The sequence below is a fragment of the Emiliania huxleyi genome (genome assembly GCF_000372725.1).
Source record: "Emiliania huxleyi CCMP1516 chromosome Unknown EMIHUscaffold_1455, whole genome shotgun sequence".
Taxonomy (NCBI): domain Eukaryota; phylum Haptophyta; order Isochrysidales; family Noelaerhabdaceae; genus Emiliania; species Emiliania huxleyi.
In genome coordinates, this window is record NW_005201138.1 from 3,066 (window position 1) to 4,267 (window position 1,202).

General features: G+C 65.8%; 1 protein-coding gene across 1 annotated transcript in view; it reads right to left on the reverse strand.

The window, feature by feature from the left end:
- The window catches only part of EMIHUDRAFT_122727 (hypothetical protein), a gene marked incomplete at both ends in the record, with an annotated part of 3,649 nt that extends 2,650 nt beyond the window's left edge, over nt 1-999 (reverse strand). Inside the window, one exon of the mRNA XM_005787081.1 lies at nt 108-999. Coding sequence (XP_005787138.1) covers nt 108-999 — 892 coding nt within the window. The remainder of the gene's footprint in view (nt 1-107) is intronic.
- Between the last annotated feature and the right edge of the window lie 203 nt (nt 1,000-1,202).

A 1,202-nucleotide genomic window follows, 5' to 3' on the forward strand; every position in this document is an offset into this window, starting at 1 on the left:
GCTCTCCTCCTCCTCTTCTTCCTCCTCGCCATCGTCCTCGCAGCCCTCGTCGCTCTCGCCCTAGTCGCTCTCGCTCTCGCGCCCGCCGCCTCGCCGCCGCCCGGCACTCCCTGCCTCCTGCGCCTCGTAGACATCCGTGTGCACGCCGTACTCCAACGAGGTGGTGCCGGCCGGCGGCGGCGCCGTCAGGTTGGCGTCGTCGGGGACGTGCAACGTGAGGTTGCGGATGGTGTTGCCGATGTAGAGGTTGCGCAGGCCCGCGCCGGCGTAGAAGCGGAGGTCGTTGACGCACATGGAGGTCTTGCGCGACGGATGGACAAAGACGAGGATGTGGAAGACGCCCACCTCCTCGCCGCGCTGCATGACCGAGACCCGCAGGACGCACTTGCCAGCCGGTACGACCCAGTAGGCGCTCGCCCAGGCCGCTCCCCCGCCGCCTCCGCCCAGCCGCATCTGCAGGTCCGACACGTCGATGACGCCGTCCTCCCTCTCCATGGCGGTCACGAACAGGTTGATTGGCCAGCTTCCGACGCCGATGAGCTTGAGCACGGACCGGCCGTCCTGCTTGGCACGGTAGGCCGCGCGCGAGACGTCCTGCAAGAAGAGGGCGGCGTCGTAGCGGTACGCCGCGATGCGGTTGTCATCGGCGAGCTTCCGGCGCGCGACGTCGAAAACCTGCGCGACGGAGAGCAGCTGGTCGATCCGCACGTCGCCCGCCCCCCAGCCGAACCCGTACTTGAACATCACGCCGCGCATCCGCTCGCCCATTACCGTGCCGAGCGCGCCGTACTTCTTGGTGGGGTCGAGGACGCACGCGTCGTTACCGACGACGCCCCAGTGGGAACGGCGCAGCATGTGGGCGATCGTATATAAGTCGCCCCGCTCGCTCGCCTCGTCCAGGAGGGCGTCGAGCAGCGCCTCGAGCCGGCCGAAGGTCGCCTCGGGCCACTCGTCCGCGAGCTGCTTTACGTGAGCGAGCCGCTGCGCAGGGGTACGCATATCTTGAAGCCCGGTGGCGGGCGTGCCCACGGAGCAAAGCCAGGGCAAGGCGGCTGGTCAGAGGAGGGCGCCTGGGTCTAAATTTAGTGTGTGTGAATGAACTTTAGTGATAGTTTAGTGCGCTATTTAGTGTGTGTTCGGGTGCGTGTGTAGTGCGTCTTTAGCGCGAATTTAGCACATATTTAGCACATATTTAGTGTGAT